General features: G+C 52.1%; 2 protein-coding genes across 2 annotated transcripts in view; both read left to right on the top strand.

Annotated features, from left to right (window-relative positions):
* GALNT6 (polypeptide N-acetylgalactosaminyltransferase 6) overlaps window positions 1–14,131 on the top strand; it is a 34,451-nt gene extending 20,320 nt beyond the window's left edge. Inside the window, exons 6-13 of the mRNA XM_073881980.1 lie at window positions 1,504–1,653; window positions 2,692–2,926; window positions 6,086–6,203; window positions 7,612–7,812; window positions 8,352–8,483; window positions 9,087–9,188; window positions 10,632–10,784; window positions 11,772–14,131. Of these exons, the coding sequence (XP_073738081.1) occupies window positions 1,504–1,653; window positions 2,692–2,926; window positions 6,086–6,203; window positions 7,612–7,812; window positions 8,352–8,483; window positions 9,087–9,188; window positions 10,632–10,784; window positions 11,772–11,885 (1,205 nt within the window). The 3' untranslated portion in view covers window positions 11,886–14,131. The remainder of the gene's footprint in view (window positions 1–1,503; window positions 1,654–2,691; window positions 2,927–6,085; window positions 6,204–7,611; window positions 7,813–8,351; window positions 8,484–9,086; window positions 9,189–10,631; window positions 10,785–11,771) is intronic.
* CELA1 (chymotrypsin like elastase 1) overlaps window positions 13,716–16,260 on the top strand; it is a 20,746-nt gene continuing 18,201 nt past the window's right edge. The window contains exon 1 of the mRNA XM_025882946.2: window positions 13,716–13,802. The gene's annotated coding sequence lies outside the window, so the exon portion shown is untranslated. The remainder of the gene's footprint in view (window positions 13,803–16,260) is intronic.

Below are 16,260 nucleotides of genomic sequence, written 5' to 3' on the forward strand. Positions count from 1 at the left end.
CAATTTTGACTCCTAAACATCAGGGACAATACCCAGATTTCAGACCATTTTAATCTTCATAGAAAAGATTAAGTAAGAAAGTCAGCATGTAAGCACCCAGTTCAATGGTGGGCACATGGCAGGTGCTCAAGTATTTGGGCATAGTGTGGAGGGGGGGGAGGGAAGGAGAGAAATCAATCACACAGAAAATTAATTGATTTCAGGCCCCACAGTTGTATAACACTGCATTTGAAGCAAGGCCTAAGCACTGGGCTGATCCCACAGCCCCAGACAGAAAGCTGAAACTCTAGGCCACTCTATTCTACACAGTCGGGAACAGAACCATGGCACAGATAAACCATATAGTAGTGAATAAACCATAGTGAATAACCCATAAGTAAGATTCAGAATGTGTTTCAAGATGGATTGTTTCAGAAGAGAGCTATTTTTTTTAAAGATTTTATTTATCTGACAGAGAGAGAGATAGTGAGAGCAGGAACACAAGCAGGGGGAGTGGGAGAGGGAGAAGCAGGCTTCTCGCAGAGCAGGGAGCCCAATGCGGGGCTCGATCCCACGACCCTGGGATCATGACCTGAGCTGAAGGCAGACGCTTAATGATTGAGCCACCCAGGCGCCCCAGAAGAGAGCTATTTTTAAAGCCCTGAAGATTTCAGAATGAAGAGCAGGGTCATGAAGTAAGCCCCCTGCTCTGAAGGAGCTGGAGATCCCCCAACCCTCAGATTCAGGATGGTTGTGCCCACTGCAGGCTCCCCCAGCCCTGCACGACCTCTGGGGGTGGGTCACTGATCACCTACCTGCAATCGTCACTTCCCTGGGCAGCAGGCTCACCCCCTGCACCCGGCACAGGGCCGACACTTGGTACATTTTTTTTTTAATTTAATTAAAACGCTGCTCAGTATCTTTTCATCTTCTTAAAGATTTCTCCATGCAGAGGAGTTAATAAAGAGGATTAGAGTATGGCTTCTTGCTGCTGACCCAGCAAGCCAGAAACCAGCATTTATGTGTGCTCTACCTGTCCGCTCACTCAGAAGACCCTGGGAGACAGGGAGCCATAGATACTGAGAAAGGACTGCCACAACCCCTGGGTGTGGAAAAGAGAGGAGGCTGGAATCACAGTTCTGAAAGATGGTGGCTGAGAAGATGCAGAGACCCAGGGGCAGCTGAGAGCCTTTGGCAGATGTTTATACTTGATTTGAGACCAAAGAAACACAACTTTGAGGTCCTGGCTCAGAGAGGAGAGGAGGTTCCTAGGTAAACAGGCCCAGGATTGGCCCACAAAGCCAGGCTCCTGGCACGGAGGGCTTGGGGTGGCACGGGGTGCTGGCCACACCCAGGGCTTCCTGCTTCCACCTTCTCCCGACCTTTGGTGCCCATGGAATTGCCTCGTTCAGCAGGTGCTCGGGCCGGCGGGAGGCCCGAGAGAGCACCCAGCCTGGCGCTCACGGTGGGGGTGAGGTGTGCCACCCAGTGGTGAGCCGGCACCAAGGACACTGTCCCTTCCAGACTACTTAAAGGAGCAACTGGAGCAGTACGTGAAGAAGCTGCAGGTCGTGAGGGTGGTGCGGCAGGAGGAGCGAAAGGGCTTGATCACCGCCCGGCTGCTGGGGGCCAGCGTGGCCCAGGCGGAGGTGCTCACCTTCCTGGATGCCCACTGTGAGTACAAGGGGACCAGCGTGGCACCCAGGAGGCCCGAGGGTGATCCGAGCCCCTGCCCCGCCCTCCGGCGGAACAGAGAGCCAGGGCATCACCAAGGCCCCTGCTGCTCTGGGATTAAAGGTGGCTTGGGACCCACTTTAGCTAGCTTCTCGTGCCCTCTTCTCAGTCTCAATCCCAAGGATGTGCTCTGGAGCCCCAGACTCCCCTCTGTCTTCCTTGCTTCCTCTGTACCTCATTCTGAGCTCAGCCCCTCAAAGAGGCTTCCTGTCACCCCTGGGAGCTAGTTTGTATGGAGCTTTCCCATAGGGCCACATGGAGCCAAAAAGGCCTCCTCTTTGCCCCAAACCCAAACACCTCCCCACCATTGTCTGGAAAGAAATTGTTCCCTGAAAGCAGTGATATGTATTAGGGAAAGCTCTAGACTCGGAGTCAGGAGACCTGGGTTTGCCTTCTGGCTCTGCCAGTAACTGAGCCTCAGTTTCCCCATTTGTAAAGTGGGAATGAGGATACCAACCTTACTTACCAACAGAATTACTACTCCAAGGGCCAAATAAAGTAATCTATACAGTTCACTGAAAATCTCAAAGGGCTAGTCTAGCGAAAGGGATTATTATTCCACAACTGGAGCTAAAGCTTGAGGTGCAGTCTCCCTGGAAAAGGGGATACCCCCTTCTGAAGTCCACACTTGGGTGGGGAGGGCTGATTCAGTGGATAGGCTAGAAACCCTGAAAGGTCACCCATCCGGGTTCTTCCCTGTGCTTTGGATCCTTTGAGTTGACCATTGGAGTTACTCCCCTGAGACTTCCATTCTTCCCTTCAAAGTCACCTCCACCTTTTGGCTGGGTGAGCAGGGTGGGTAAGAGGGTCTCAGGAGATCTCTCTATGCATTCTACAACTGTGGCGCTGGTCTGTATTTCTCTAACACTAGGGAGTGTGGGGAAGGTTCTCTTGTCCTCCTGAGTCTCCCTGTTGGTGTGGGGCCTGGGCTCAGCTGTGGCACGACCCTGACTGCTGTCTCCTGGTCCCGGCCTGTAGGTGAGTGCTTCCATGGCTGGCTGGAGCCCCTCCTGGCTCGCATTGCTGAGGAAGAGACGGCGGTGGTGAGCCCAGACATCGTCACCATCGACCTGAACACTTTTGAGTTCTCCAAGCCCGTCCAGAGGGGCAGAGTCCACAGCCGTGGCAACTTTGACTGGAGCCTGACCTTTGGCTGGGAGACTCTCCCCGCCCATGAGAAGCAGAGGCGCAAGGATGAGACCTACCCCATCAAGTAAGGACCATAGCCTGCTGAGCCCCATGCTGGCTTCCAGGGACCCAGGCCATCTTAGGTCCACATTTATCAGGCACGCCATGAAACACATAATACAGTTTTGTTACTCTTCATCCCCTCCGAGGCGGATGCTAGGATTAGCCTGTTTTACAGGGGAGAACACAGCCTCCTAGGGATGAGCAGTCGGCCTCAGATGATGTGGCTAGCATCTGGTGGAAGAAGGATCCAAAGCTCACGCCCCTCACCGCAGCCCTGCACACCCCCCACTATGACCGACTGCTCTCCTTCACCACTTACTGTGTGCCAGGCGCTGACTGAGGGCTTTGTGTAGTTTGTCTTTTTATTCCTCCCCACGCATGGAAGACCGTGACAGGTGTGTGCAGAGGTGCCAAGAGACGGAGGGTAGAGTCCACTGTTAAATCGCCCTTGTAATAGGGGCCCTTGCACCCCCAGGTCAGTGTCTTTGAAAGGACTGAAAATATATTGAAGCAAACTAGACATGTGTTCTGCTGTTCGCAGTTTGTTACAGGTACCCTGAACTTCTCCGGTAGAGGGCCAGACGGCAGGTCGTTTGGGTTCTGCCGGCTACATACAGTCTGCTGTATATTCTTCCTTGTTAGTTTGTTTTGTTTTAACCATCGTTTGAAAGTGTAAAAATCATTCTTTGCCCAGCACCTTATGAAGTCAGGCCAGCTTTGGGCCGTAGGCCTTAGTGGGCCCACCCCTGAGCTAAAGGGTAGATACTGGAAAGTTTACCCACTGTTTAATGCCCAGCTGGGTCAGCCCCTCGTTCACCCACCCTGTCCTTCCCTCTCCAGATTGCCCATTGGCACCGTCAGAAACCACAAGCTTATTTTATTTTATTCATTTTTTAAGTAGGCTCCGCACCCAACACGGGGTTTGAATTCATGACCCAGAGACCAAGGGTCACGTGCTCTGCTGACTGAGCCAGCCAAGCACCCCCACAAGTTTATTTTAACAGATGTCTCAGCCAACCTGAGTTGGGGAGTGACTTTTAGAGAATCATGTGGTTTTGGATGGTCTGTGCCATTGTTTTTCCATACTGGCCAGGAAACTTAACTGAATATGCATCAGGGATGGAGGCAGCAGAGGTTGGGGATCCAGTGAGCAGAGAGGTAGGAGGGAACCCTAAGAAATGCCACCCAGAGCCTCAGTAGAGTGGACCCTGTGGGTGCCACAGGGAGGAATCCCATGGATGCTGAACAGCCAGCTTGCTCTGTCTCCATTAAAAGGAGGAAAAGGAGCAACTGAAGAGGGAAAAAAGAAAAGAGAAGACAGGAGAGAGAAAAGAGACTGGAAGTCCCTGTTGACCCTCTGTTTGTTTCATAGATGTCTTTTGTTTGGTGTGCACAGCAACAAAGCCCCCCTCCCCCAAACTGGGGGCCAGGCACACAGTGGCACAGTCAGGGACAGGGCACCTGGCCCCTGCCCATCACTGCTGTCCCCTGCTCCAATGTGCGAGGACCATGCAACTAGAAGACAAAGCTCCAGTCTTTGAGGAATGGATTTGCTCCCTGGTATAAGCGCCCTGGCCATATGCATGGCTTCTCCCAGGCATTTTGCATGGTACCCCACCAGGAGGCCTGGGGGGAGTACCCTCCCATCCTCCACTCTCAAAGCTAGCAGGTGCCTAAGAGGAGAGGTAAAGGACCCAGGAAGTACGGGGTGTTGCCTGAGGTGCACTGGGTGTGGGTCTGCAGTGAAGTCCCCAGGTAGGGTTTATCCTCAGAGGTAATTTGTCAGCGCCTTCTTGGTCAGAGAGACCTCTCAAGGCCAAGAAATAGGCCCAGATCAGGGAGACCCTCAAGAAGAAGCAGATTAGCTCCAAAGTGCTCATCTGGAGTCCCAGGGCTCTCTGAGCCTTTCCAGGACTTATTTGGGGGGTGGGGGGCGCTTAGAATGCCTGGGAGAGGCCAGAACCAGGGACAGAAAGCCTGCCTGAGCATGAGAGTCTTCTGAGTGAAATTCCTTCCAGAAAGTGGCTCTGGGAGCCAACTACTTCAGAGCGACAAACGCAGCCACAGGGTAATGCCAGGGTCAGGCTCCTTGACCAATCAGTCCGGTGAACACTGACTGAGCCCTTGCCGTGTGTAAAGCACCTTGACAGGTTCTGGATTTACAGAGGTTTCAGTCTCTGCTTGAGTGTAGCACCCAGAGCCACCCACTGAGGGCAGCAAAGCCCTATCCAAGCCAGGCTGGCCAGGGCGCAGACGCCAACAGCTAATGATTCTGTCTAGGCTCTTGCCACTGTCTTCCTCAGGCTCCAACCCCGCCCTCAACCCTTAGCCCAGGCTCTCTTATGAGCAACGGGGTATGTGAATTCTAGGAATGAGACTTCTTTTTGCCAATTTCGCTTACAGTGGATCTGCGCCTCCCTGCCTTTGTCTGAAAGCCAGAAGCTCCTTGGAACATCCCAATGCTCCCATTAGTCCAAATTGAACTGAATTTCACCTCACTTCCTCCTCTGTTTCCAGGAGCACCCCTTCCTCAGTTTCCTCCACTCAAAGCAGCCAGCGGCTTTCCCCAAAACTAAAATTTCTCCTGCAGCAGGACTAGGCCCTCCTAACACCATGGCTCTCTAGTCCCTGACGAGGACCAGGGATTCTGAAATAGAATGGGGTCCACCCAGGTCATAATATTCATCCATTCATTCATGGTTTGAATCCCCTTTCTGAAGACGGATTCACACAGTTTCTGATAACTGAGTATCTGCAATGCTCTAGGAACTTTGCTGCCAAAAAGCAAACGACGGCGCCTCTCCCGTCGGCGGCTAGACTGAGCTCTTGGCCAACGAGAGCTTTCTCGGCTGCGTGACTAACGGGCAGCATGGGTCCTGGTGGCCCGTGTTTGACATTTCCTGCCTGGAACGAACAAACGAGTGCCTTTTCGGAGAGAGCGATGGTAATGACATCTCTCCTCGACCTGGTCCCGGAAGGCGGGAAGAACACAATAAAGCTCCGTCCATGTTTGCTGAGTGCATAAGTTAGTGGAAGAGGGAAAGAAGAAAGGAGGCCGGGGGCAGGGGGTAACGGAGGTGGTGGGCGGTAGCCTAGCACCAAGTCCACAGCTTTGCACACCAGCTTCTGCTCGTCTTCCCCCCCTCCAGAGATGCACATGCTTCTCCCTCTGTCTTTCCAGATCCCCGACGTTTGCCGGCGGCCTCTTCTCCATCTCCAAGTCCTACTTTGAGCACATCGGTACCTATGATAATCAGATGGAGATCTGGGGAGGGGAGAACGTGGAAATGTCCTTTCGGGTGAGAGTGAAGAGGGCTTCGTGGGGGGAGCCGCCGCGGCCCAGGGGACAGACTGAGCCCCTGTCTCTCAGGCCGTGGCAGCCTCAGGGATATTACAGCTGGAACTGGACTTAAAGGGTGTTGGTTTCCCGTCCTGGAGGCACCTCTCCTCTGCTCCCCCCACCCCCGTCCGTGGCAGGAGGGCTTTGAGAATCAGATTGGACAACTCGGAACAAATTCCGGGGCAGAACTCCTCAGAGGGACGGGATTATAGTGGTAAAGGAACCAGACATCTGGGGCCCGGTGACATGTTTCGTGAGGTCTGTGGGAAGAGTGTTAGGGTGAAGGCAGAGCAGGTCAGTTGGCAGTCACTGTCCTTTCTCAGGAAAAGTCGGGTTTCCCCTTGCAAGTTAGAGGACACAGGCCCTGGTGGCCTTTGAAGTTTTCCTACCCTCTGCTCAGCAAGCCCTGCATCACTGAAGATGGTGGCCCAAACTCTGGTGGACCCCCACAACTCTGAGGGATTCCGGCAATAAGGCAAATCAGGATTAGGTTAGGAAGAAAGAATTTCCTTTCCATGAAGTCCGCACAAATCCCCACGCTAAGGGGAGAGGTCATTAGCAAGTGGATGAGCTCGTGTGTGAAGTCACCTCTCACAGTGCCTAGCACATATTAAGCATGTCCATTGATGCCTCTGTTACTATGACTATGATTGCGTATTTCTGTTGCTACTCTACTAAAATGAAGAACAACATCTACTAATATAAAACCTGAAAAAGAAAGGACCCAGGTGGGAGGGATGTTTTAAACCGGCCCACTAGCACAGAGAAGGGTCACCAGGTAGAGTCCCCGTAACTCCCAGGCTTCTGATTCTGGGCTCATCCATGAGCCTCTGACCTCCGTTCAGTCTCTCTCCCTGGAAGCTAATGTGCTAAAGGTTCAGGTGACTACCCCAGCCCACCTGGAAATTGACTATCCTTGCTATAACTGATGCACCAGTGCTCCAGTTGGATCACAAGTGTATCTTGATTTGAGGGAGCTTGAGTTCCCAGTAACACCTGGGTGAGTTGATAAAATCACATTTCCAGGTCAACAAGCCAAGTGACTGGAGCTCGGTGTAGGTATACAGACACAAAGTTAGCCAACTGTCTTTTCTCTAAAGTGGGCCCTGACAACCCTCAGGACCCTGCAAATCTCCATTTGCATAAATCAGAGTTGAACTAACATCATAGAGCTAGGGATTGCATAGTCATGGCCTAGGAAGAATCCTGGTCCATGTCCTTTTTTCTAGGAGAGAGAGCAGCATTTCCCTGAGTTCTTAGACCTGGGACCCTAGCGCCCTGGCACTAGAACAGAGCTGCTGGGGAGGGGGGGATGACAGTGACCGACGACCTCCCTGAAGGCCCTATCTTGTGTCCTCTTATGGCAGGTGTGGCAATGTGGGGGCCAGCTGGAGATCATCCCCTGCTCTGTGGTAGGCCACGTGTTCCGTACCAAGAGCCCTCACACCTTCCCCAAGGGTATCAGTGTCATTGCTCGCAACCAAGTGCGCCTGGCTGAGGTCTGGATGGATGGCTACAAGGAGATTTTCTATCGGAGAAATATGCAGGCAGCGAAGATGGCCCAAGAGGTGAGAGGAAATGGCACTCGGGAGGGGTTTGGGTGAAGAGAAGGGCAGCATCCCATACCCTAGTCAAGGGCTTAATGGTAGAGGCCCACCCACCTCTGCCCCCTGGTGCCTCCCTTTACCCCCCAGACCCCGTGAGCTGGAGCCCAGGGAGGTCAAGAGTTTGAAGGCTGGTGGTGAGGAGAGAAGCTTTTGTTGTCCCCGCCTGGGGAGTCCTGGCATGTTCTAGGAGGGGAGGGAGAATGGACTTGGAGAACCTCGTACAGGGCTTTGCTCTGAGAGGCTCAGAATTGAGGTCTGGGAGAAAACTGACAGGGAAATCACAGGGGATGCAGGAGGGAGGAGGCTATGGGTGGGGGTCCCAAAGCCAAAGCAGGGGTAGGAGGGTGGTTAAATGTGGGGCTAAGCCAGTAGCCCCAACAGGTTCTGAGCAGAAGACCCATTCTTGGAGAAAGTGGCCCCAGAAACTCTGGGCTACTTCAACCGTACGAACAGGTTAAGACCAGTGGGACTGACCTCTTGGGGGCTGGCTTGGTTGACAGAAATCCTTCGGGGACGTTTCGGAACGACTAAAGCTGAGGGAACAACTACACTGTCACAACTTTTCCTGGTTCCTGAACAACATCTACCCAGAGATGTTTGTTCCCGACCTGAAGCCCACCTTCTATGGAGCTGTAAGTCTCACAAGCCAGCTCGCCCCCCCATCGTCACAAGAACCCCCCAGAGGAGCTCAGAACCGCTTACCCCACCCAGGGATGGCAAACAAGAGTCGATTTTTACTCTCTCCACTCCTTTATCCAAAGGAGGACTGAAAGGCCCCTGTGGGGCTTCTAGAGACAACCAAAACCTTGTAAGGGGGAAACAGCCCACAAGCAGTGGTTCTCATTCACCTGCATCAGAATCACCTGGAAGGCGTGTTAAAACACAGATTGCTGATTCGGTCGGAATGGAACAGGGCCTGAGAATTTGCATTTCTAACAAGTCCTCAGGTGAGGCCAGCGGTCTGGGGATCACACATGGAGAATCATTGATCATGAGGAAATTCCTGTGTGCTGAGGGCTTTTCCCAGAGACCTGGCAGCCTGGGAGGGTCCCCAGCCTGCCTGTGCCCAGCCTCTGGGCTCAGCACCTCACTCTGCTGTTATGTCCAGGCGTCTGGGTTAATGAGCAGAGGAGAAAGCCAGCCATGCAGATTTATCCCAGTCGAGCCGCACCCCCCAAACCACACCACTCCTAACTGTGTCATCCTGCTTCCCCTCTCTGCTCACCATTCTGCAGATCCGGAACCTCGGCACCAATCAGTGTCTGGATGTGGGTGAGAACAACCACGGGGGGAAGCCCCTCATCATGTACACCTGCCACGGCCTGGGTGGCAACCAGGTACCCAGCCCCACCATACCGGTCAGGCGCCAGAGAAGCCTGCTTCTGGGACAACTCCTCTCTTCACAGCCTCTTTCTCCACTCAGTATAGACCTTTCCCAGGGCGCCTGGGCGGCTCAGTTGCTTAAGCGTCCAACTCTTGGTTTCGGCTCAGGTCGTGATCTCAGGGCCATGGAATTGAGCCCCGCATCGGGCTCTGCCGGGAGTCTGCTTGGGATTCTCTCTCTCCCTCTGCCCCTCGCCCTGCTCGCACTCTCTCTCTCTCTCTCTCTCTCTCTCTCTAAATAAATTTTTAAAATCTTTAAAAAAAAGTCCTTTCCTGAGGACTAGGGTCAGGAGATCCAGGGAGAGGAAGAGAGAGCACCCCTGCCCTCAGAAAGCTCCCAGTCTGAGGGAGAATACGTGGCACAGACAGACAAGGTCTGGTGTGAAGTAGGCACCTCTGGGGGGCACTGGCCATCAGTGGCAGGGGCTAGGGAGGGGGCAGGAGGAGGTTACCGTTAATCAGGAAGGCTTCCTAGAGGGGGCCAGCTGCCGAATGAGGTTTTAGAGTAACTTTGGAAACTTTTTGAGCACTTGCTCTCACCCACACCCAGCTTCACCGCCTCCCCTGCCCAGAAGCCACTGCGCTGACTCTGTCACCAGGAGTGACCCCAAAACAACCATCTACTGACATGTCACAGTTACAGTTATGCTGGGAATGTGCCCCATGCTTTACGGTGCCTCAGCTGTTCCCTGAGGACTAACTAGTGACCTCCCTGACCCCAGTCCCTAAGCCTGCCCTGAATGCCCAGCATTTGGTAAGGAAGGGGCACTTGACACAGAGCTGAAGCAAGGAAGGGAGTGGCGTGGGACACTGGACAGGCTGCCAACCTGTGCAATCAAGACAAAGGCATTATCAAGCCATGTCCTCTGCCACTGGCCCACACGATGATTTTAGGCGGTACATTGGTGAACATTTTTTGTTCTAAACAAACTAGCATATCAAGCTCATGATTTCATAGATAATGCATAGAATGAAGCTAAGTTAAATTTTGAATGATTTTCAGGAAAAAAATACTGGGGCACCTGGGTGGCGCAGTCAGTTAAGCATCTGCCTTCGGCTCAGGTCATGATCCCGGGGTCCTGGGATCGAGCCCTGTGACGGGACGGGGGGCGGCCACTGCTCAGCGGGGAGCCTGCCTCTGCCGCTCCCCCTGCTTGTGCTCTCTCTCTCTCTGTGTCAAATAAGTAAAATCTTTAAAAAAAAAATACATATTAAGTAACTATTATTCCAGTAAAACCTAGATACAGTAAGAATCCTGAAGGTAGTACATGACTTACTGAGGTCTTGGCGCCCCCTCCCTCGCTCCCCCAGAAGGTCAACTCTGGTTGGAATCTTAGGGCAGTTGGTTCTGGAAGGCAGTGGGCAAACTCTCCACCTCCTCTTGCCTTGACTTCTAGTACTTTGAGTACACAACCCAGCGGGACCTTCGCCACAACATCGCAAAGCAGCTGTGTCTACATGCCAGTGCTGGCACTCTGGGCCTGAGGAACTGTCACTTCACTGGCAAAAACAGCCAAGTCCCCAAGGATGAGGAATGGGAATTGACCCAGGTGAGTCAGCTGCCCAGAGAGCTCAGAATCCAGAACCTGCGGCCACAGCCTCCCCCCTCCTCCTCCTTTTCTGCCTCTTTGGCCATGTGGCAGATGAAGACAATGTAGAAAGTATGGAGAAAGTGGGCTTGGTCCCGGGCAGGGTTCTCGGGGCCTAAGTAATGTCTGGTGAGGTCTGGCTCTGGCTGATACAAAGTTGAGGTAGGCAGTTACGGTCCACAGCCATTGCTGTCATGGCTCAAGTATTTTCAGGCTGAACCCAAGTAGATGAAGGTGAAGATTCACCCATGGTTCCTGCCTGCCCTGTTGTGTGCCAGGTGCAAATCTTGTACTCATATACATTGAGTGTGGTTAATCTTTCAGAGGCTTTTCCCAGGGAGGGAGTGCCCCCATGGGTAGAGATGAGCCAGCGAAAGTTCAGCAAGTTTGTGACTGGCCCAAGCCCCATCACTAGTAAATGGCAGACCTGGAATTCAGACCTAGATCATTCTGACTTAAAAGCCTGGGTTCTTTCTAGTATACCACACTGCCTCAGGATATAGAATGTAACTTCTATAATACTGGACTCAAACTAGCACTACCCATGGGCCTCCACACCCCGCCCTACCCCAATCTTCAAGGAAGATCTGGGCCATAAGGAAGGGAAGAGTGTAAATATGACCAAAGACAGAAAGTGGGCGTGTGCAGCAGGGGCCTTTGAGTCTGGCCATCCAGAGGAGGGGTCCCTGAAAGCATTAGCCCCATGGTCCTGCCTTCCTCTGTTCTAGCTGCTCAGGCTAAAGCCAGAAGTGGGAAATTGACAGTGGACCCACAGGTGGAAACTCAGGAATGCATCCTATCAGGATATTTGGCATCCAAAGAAAGAAATTTAGAAGTGTCCTCTTTGTGCCTTGTTGTATTGCCTTTGCTTTTTACTTCTCGTTGCCCCCTCGTAGCACCGTTAGAGATCTGAAGCCCAGGTTGACCTTTTACTGTGTCATCTTTTAGGACCGGCTAATCAGGAACTCGGGATCTGGTACCTGCCTGACATCTGAGGACGAAAAGCCAGCCATGGCCTCCTGCAATCCCAGTGATTCCCACCAGCATTGGCTCTTCAGCTAAGCCTCGATCACCCCCATGGGAGTTCCCAAGGGGAACCAAGCCTCTCAGGAAATAGGATTTTGGGGAACTTGATATTTGAGAACCTGATTATCAGCTTCTCTATAGGCCTTAAAGATGGATTTCTAAACCCAGTGGATATCAAAGCAGGATCTTACTACTTTTGCAACACAGGGCCCATTTTCCTTCCTCCATGCTGATGAAAGAGACCATTGGAACATATGACACTTGGCCTAGAGCTTGCCTCCTGTCCTTGAAACAGACTTCCAAGCAGAGAAGGCTGCCTGGGTAGGGCCCAAGGCAGCAATGCTGAATTCAAGAAAAGTCCTTGTGCAGCCACGTCCTGAGTCCCGGGTCGTGTGGAGCACCCACAGAACTAGTGAGGTAGTACCTTCGAACAGAGAGACTAGAGGTCTACAGGAGTCTCCTTGACAATATTGCCCCAAGTTTCTAGAGCCAATTAGTTTATAGAAAGCACCCCGACAGAAATCCTTTATCTTCTTTCGTCTGCACAGTAACCCTGTGAGAAAGGCCGGGAACCACCAGGCCCATTTTACAGGTAAGAAAGCAGAGGCAGAGAGAGAGAAAGGGGCTTGTCTGTAGTCCCACAGCTAGTGGATGGCGGGAGCCAAGACAGACTTGATTTCGAATGCTGAGCCAGAGCTCCTTCCACCACACCACAAGAACACTAGACACCTCGCCATCAGCCTTCACATTCTCTCTTCCCTCTGTGCTGATCACTTCTGGCTGGCTGGCCTCCGTAGAGCCTAGAACAGCGGTGCCAGGTAGCCATGAGGGAGACCACAGTTGGGGATCCTGGGATGTTAGTGCTGAAAGCAAGCTCATGCAGCCGGTGAGTCTCAGGTCTCAGTCCCAGAAGCCTTTTTCCAATGCCCCATATATAACATAGATGAAAAGCCAACTGGCAGTGGGCGAAGTTGAGGGCAGGTGAGGACAATGCCCAATGGCCCCTGAACTTCTAAAGGTCTGTGAGCACCATTCGGAACTGTTCTTTCAGCCCAACGCTATCGTTTTCGTGTAACCTGAGGCCAGGTAACTAATTTGTCCAACACCACACGGCAAGGTATTGGCAACTGGAGACCAGAACCCGGATGAGACTATCAAGAGCCCTGGGCAGTCTGGGGAAGCGGGGACCGTGTGGAGAATGGAGCATGACTGCAGAAATGGCCTCATCTGCTGTACCCGCATGCAGTTCCCGCGTGGAGCAGACCCGACACGCATGTCAGCTCTTCTCCAAGCAAGTTGGACCTCACCACGCCTGGCCACTTTGCCTGAAAGAGAGAGCCCAGCTTCCTAGAGGAGGAGTCACATTCCTTCCGGAAGGGCTTCTGACTTTTGGTAGCAGGCTGTCATCTCGGGCATCACCACATGAGGGCGCGCTGGGACCACAGCCGCCTCTCCCTGCACAACTCCACACTGCAGGAGGTCTCCTAAATTCCTTGAGCTTTCACGACCCTGTAGGGGAAACATTCCGAGGTAGCCCAGCCAGAGGGAGAGGAGAGAGTGGCCAGGATATGGCTAGGGGTGGGGAAAGGAAAAATTCTTTGCTGGAAAGAGAATTGGACTTGAGATCCCAATGAAAATAAAGGTCTTATGGCATTGGTAAAGGAGACTTGCCTTTGGTTCCTCCCACCTCAACACTGTCCCTTAGCTGATCCTTGGGCAAATCCGTTGATTTGGGCTGTGGAGAGCCACACGCATCTGAAAAGTTCTGTCACATCATTGCCTCTTGTCCCCAGACGTCCTCTGGCCCCCGATCTAGCCCACATACTGTACGTCAAGCCGACGTAGACATGAGGAGATGTAAGATGAGACTCTTGCCCCATGGAACTCACTCTTGCTAGGGAAGCAGAAGGAAGCAAGTCAGGACAAGCCTGGAGGTGTTCAGAGCTGTGCTAGGTGACGTGCAAAGAACGATTCCTTCCATCTAGGGAAATCGGGGAAGGCCTCACAAAGATGGTAACATTTGATCTTTGGCCTCAAGGATGAGTCCTGAGGGGGCATCTCACACTAGCACCGATCTAGAGTGAGAAAAGTCAGAACAAAGCTACAAGTGGCTCTGCGAAGCCAAGGGGACATCGGGGCGAAGGAGCAGTGGATGCAGAAGCTGGAGGGCTGGGGCCACATTATGACTTTCATGGGACCTAGGCCCTTTTGTCTTCAGGAAAAATTCCTTAAATTATGTTTTACAACTGCATTGGTATAAAGATGAATATTGGCTGATGGTATTCATTATATTTCTTCTGATTTTTAAAGAAACTAAAACTGTGGGGCCCCTGTGGAACAGTGGGTTGGGGCCCAGCTGAGAAGGCTTTGAAGGCCATGCTAATGTGGGTAAGCCAGAGGGAGCCATAGTTCCTGACTCTAGTCCGAGCCCTGTTCTTGGGTGCACTAAACATCCAAATGTTCCTCGGGTGTTGATTGTTGGCCACTTATCCCGACATCCCTCCTCCTGTCTATGGCGTCACTCAGCAGCTCTCCAGCCCAATCTTAGGATATATGCCCAACCAAGGTGCCATGTTGTGGTGCCCAGTTTCCCCACCCCCTACACAAAAACAGCATAACGTCTCCTGGGGGCAGTCGGCTAAGGGTGACTCACAGGGAGTGAGAGGTGCAGCAGAAGAGAGAAAACCCCATACCACACCTAGAGAGTAGGTCCAGATTTGGGGGTGAAGAGAGGACTAGGGAAGGTAGGTGGTCAGGAAGAGGGAGAAGGTACTGCTGGGGTGGTATAAGGCTTCATGGCCTCCCCTTAGCTGAGGGAGAAGGTACTGCTGGGGTGGTATAAGGCTTCATGGCCTCCCCTTAGCTGAGGCTGGTCTCACTCACCCTAACCCAATATCTACACTATTGCTTAAATTTCACCCCTCTGACCATTCTCAGAATTAACCTAAAACCTGAAAACCTTGCCTACATCGCGCTTAAAACCTCGACACTACCCCTTTGCTACTATCTCCTGGCTCCAGAAGCCTCTCATCTTGGAGAGGTGAATGGCTGGTCCCTCCTAGGGATCTACTTCCCACCAGAAGAGGATTGGCGCCCTTGCCCAAAATAGCTAATATCCCAGAAGATATTCTTATTTTTAATTACAAAAGTAATGCTGTAGAGAAGCCAAATAATACAGAACGATATGAATTTGAAAAGTGAAGTCGATCCTCACAATGCCTCCATGCCCATTGATTCATTCTCTAGAAGTAATAACTTCTGTGTAGAAACGCTTCCATCCCCTTTTTCTATGAATATACAAGTAGACACATACCCAGGACCATATTATCTGCGATTTGATGTCTTCATTTAATATCTCAAGGACATCTTTTCCTCTCAGTTCATTTAAGTCTCACTCATTCTTTTTAAAAGCTGGAGAGTAGTCCATAATATGGTTAAACCCAATTTCTTTAGCCTTTCCCTGCTGATGAATACTTGGGTTTTCCCCAAATTTTGCGGCAACTTGGTGACAAACTGCATAACCCACATCCTCGTACATTTATTTTTGTGCCTGTGTTTATTTCAAAAGGATGCATTCCTAGATTTAGAATTGCTGAGTCAGAAGAAACGCAGTGCTTCGAAATGTAAACCCAAACCACTGTCTACGTCTAACCCTAAGAGTGAGAATAGAAGAGTCAGACCAACAGGGGAGACGAGGCTGGTATTTATGCAAATACGGATTGGGCTCCTCTGAGCTAGGCCAAGGGTGCGGAGGTGGATGGGACATTGGCCCTGCCCTTAGAGGCTCACTTTGGAGTATGTGATGTGGAGGCGTAACCTTTAGGTGGCCCTAAAGCCTCGTCTTGGGCTCTTTGTCCTGGGGTGAGACCTGTCTCCTTAACTCCAGAACAAACAGGGAGTTGGGGGAGGATGACCCAAGAGGCCCTGGCTCCCCAGCCAAGCCCAGCCCTCTTCCCCATCTACTTCTGTTAGAATGCCAGGGGTGGGACTGGAAAGGGGACCCTCCAGGCGACCTGAGCACCATAATGTGTTTGCCCTGAACACCTCAGTGATGGAAAGTACAGAACTTCCCACAGCCTTTTCCAGGCTTCTCCTGCACCTGCAGGCACGAAACTTGAATCCTAGGGGCGCCTGGGTGGCTCAGTCGCTTAAACGTCTGACTCCTGATTTCAGCTCGGGTCATGATCTCAGGGTCGTAAGATCAAGTCCCATGTCAGGCTCCGAGCTCAGCGCAGAGTCTGCTTGAGATTCTCTCTCTCTCTCTCTCTCTTCCTCTGCCCCTCCCCCTGCTCATGTTTTCTCTCTAAAGTAAATAAATAAAATCATTTGAAGGAAGGGAGGGAGGGAGGGAGGAAGGAAGGAAGGAAGGAAGGAAGGAAGGAAGGAAGGAAGGAAGGAAGGAAGGAAGGAA

The sequence above is a fragment of the Callorhinus ursinus genome, unplaced genomic scaffold, assembly GCF_003265705.2.
Source record: "Callorhinus ursinus isolate GAN/ISIS: 27379988/994484 unplaced genomic scaffold, GSC_fseal_2.0 scaffold44, whole genome shotgun sequence".
In the NCBI taxonomy this organism is placed as follows: domain Eukaryota; kingdom Metazoa; phylum Chordata; class Mammalia; order Carnivora; family Otariidae; genus Callorhinus; species Callorhinus ursinus.